Source organism: Sinocyclocheilus grahami, unplaced genomic scaffold (genome assembly GCF_001515645.1).
Source record: "Sinocyclocheilus grahami isolate Dianchi unplaced genomic scaffold, SAMN03320097.WGS_v1.1 scaffold5109.1, whole genome shotgun sequence".
Taxonomy (NCBI): Eukaryota; Metazoa; Chordata; class Actinopteri; order Cypriniformes; family Cyprinidae; genus Sinocyclocheilus; species Sinocyclocheilus grahami.
In genome coordinates this window covers 4,425-5,559 of record NW_015509885.1, presented here as the reverse complement: position 1 = coordinate 5,559, position 1,135 = coordinate 4,425, and the positions used below count along the sequence as shown (strand labels likewise).

Sequence of the window (1,135 nt, the reverse complement as noted above, 5' to 3'; positions counted from 1 at the left end):
CATGAAAAAAGTCTCTGTTTATGTAGCTTTAAGTACACCACAAAATCCGTCCGTTTTTGGCTTTTTGAATGTTTGTTATTTGACTTTAACTTGAAAGGGGTGTTTCACTCAGATCTCATCTCTTAGGTCCACAGAGTAATACCAGGTGGTGTAGCAGCACAGGAAGGCTCTATCTTTGAAGGTGCTCAGGTGCTGTCAGTCAATGGCACTGCCCTGCAGAACTCCGCCCACTGGCAGGCTCTGTGTACATTGAGAAAAGCAAGAGGGCAGGGCATGGCGGTAGTTGTTCTTCAGAGCGGTAACAGCAGAAAGGAAGCCACTGAAAGACCAGGAATCACAGGTGAGTGATGGACAGGTGACAAAGAGATCCTGATCTGAAGGAAAACATTTTATTATACATATGCATGTGGTGGTCATAATGAATGTGAAAGCATTTGGAAATCAATCAACATTTAGGGAAGGTTTTAAGTTATTTGAAAATAATACAGATTAAGTTGCCTTACCTTGTATACATGTGAGATAAAAATGTGTGAAGAAAGCGGTCTCTTTTGCAATCTGATCTTGACACTTTGTGTGTGCATGCCCCCTACAGGCAGCAGAGTCCGTGTGATTCTGAACAAGTCCAGCTCTGATCTTGGCTTTAGTCTGGAAGGAGGGGTGGGATCCAGCTCGGGAGACAAACCCCTCACTGTACAAAAAATATTCCGTGGTAAGACCACTTTTTCTTTAAAAAAAAAACAAAAAAAACAATCCCACTCAACACAACTATGCAAGTAGTCTGTGAAATGAAACATTTTCCTATGATACCACCAATTACACAAGTAAGGTCAAACGGCTGCTTACCTCACACCTACTGGCATCCCTCCTGCACATTTCAGCACAAGAAGGCTATTTTTAGCTTGTGCTGAGTCTCATGCCAAGTCCCTCCATAACAATTAAGTCCACTTCTTGATTCCAGGTGGACCAGTCAATGAAGTGTTTCCTGGGGATGAGTTGTTGGAGGTGCAAGGTCAGAGTTTGGTGGGTATGATGCGTCTTGAGGCTTGGAGCCACATAAAGAAACTGCCCCCTGGTCCAGTGGAGGTCTTACTGCACCGTCCTCAGCAACCACGTTGAAGACCTCTACTTTCCTTCT

The 1,135-nt window shown here is 44.0% G+C and overlaps 2 protein-coding genes across 2 annotated transcripts in view; both read left to right on the top strand.

Annotated features, from left to right (window-relative positions):
- Positions 1 to 126, top strand: part of LOC107577097 (uncharacterized) — a 7,036-nt gene extending 6,910 nt beyond the window's left edge. Inside the window, exon 3 of the mRNA XM_016263207.1 lies at positions 98 to 126. Within this exon, the coding sequence (XP_016118693.1) occupies positions 98 to 126 (29 nt within the window). The remainder of the gene's footprint in view (positions 1 to 97) is intronic.
- LOC107577098 (pro-interleukin-16-like) lies at positions 51 to 1,129 on the top strand. Its single transcript, XM_016263208.1, has 3 exons — positions 51 to 340; positions 593 to 709; positions 959 to 1,129. Exons 1-3 carry the CDS (start codon positions 274 to 276, stop codon positions 1,114 to 1,116), a joined length of 342 nt encoding a protein of 113 aa, XP_016118694.1. The 5' UTR covers positions 51 to 273; the 3' UTR covers positions 1,117 to 1,129.
- Positions 1,130 to 1,135: the final 6 nt, after the last annotated feature.

Coding starts and splice junctions, on each gene's coding strand:
- LOC107577098 (XM_016263208.1), top strand. CDS start 274: ATGGCGGTAGTTGTTCTTCAGAGCGGTAACAGCAGAAAGGAAGCCACT. Junction 341..592: donor TGAAAGACCAGGAATCACAG/GTGAGTGATGGA, acceptor TGCCCCCTACAG/GCAGCAGAGTCCGTGTGATT. Junction 710..958: donor TGTACAAAAAATATTCCGTG/GTAAGACCACTT, acceptor TCTTGATTCCAG/GTGGACCAGTCAATGAAGTG.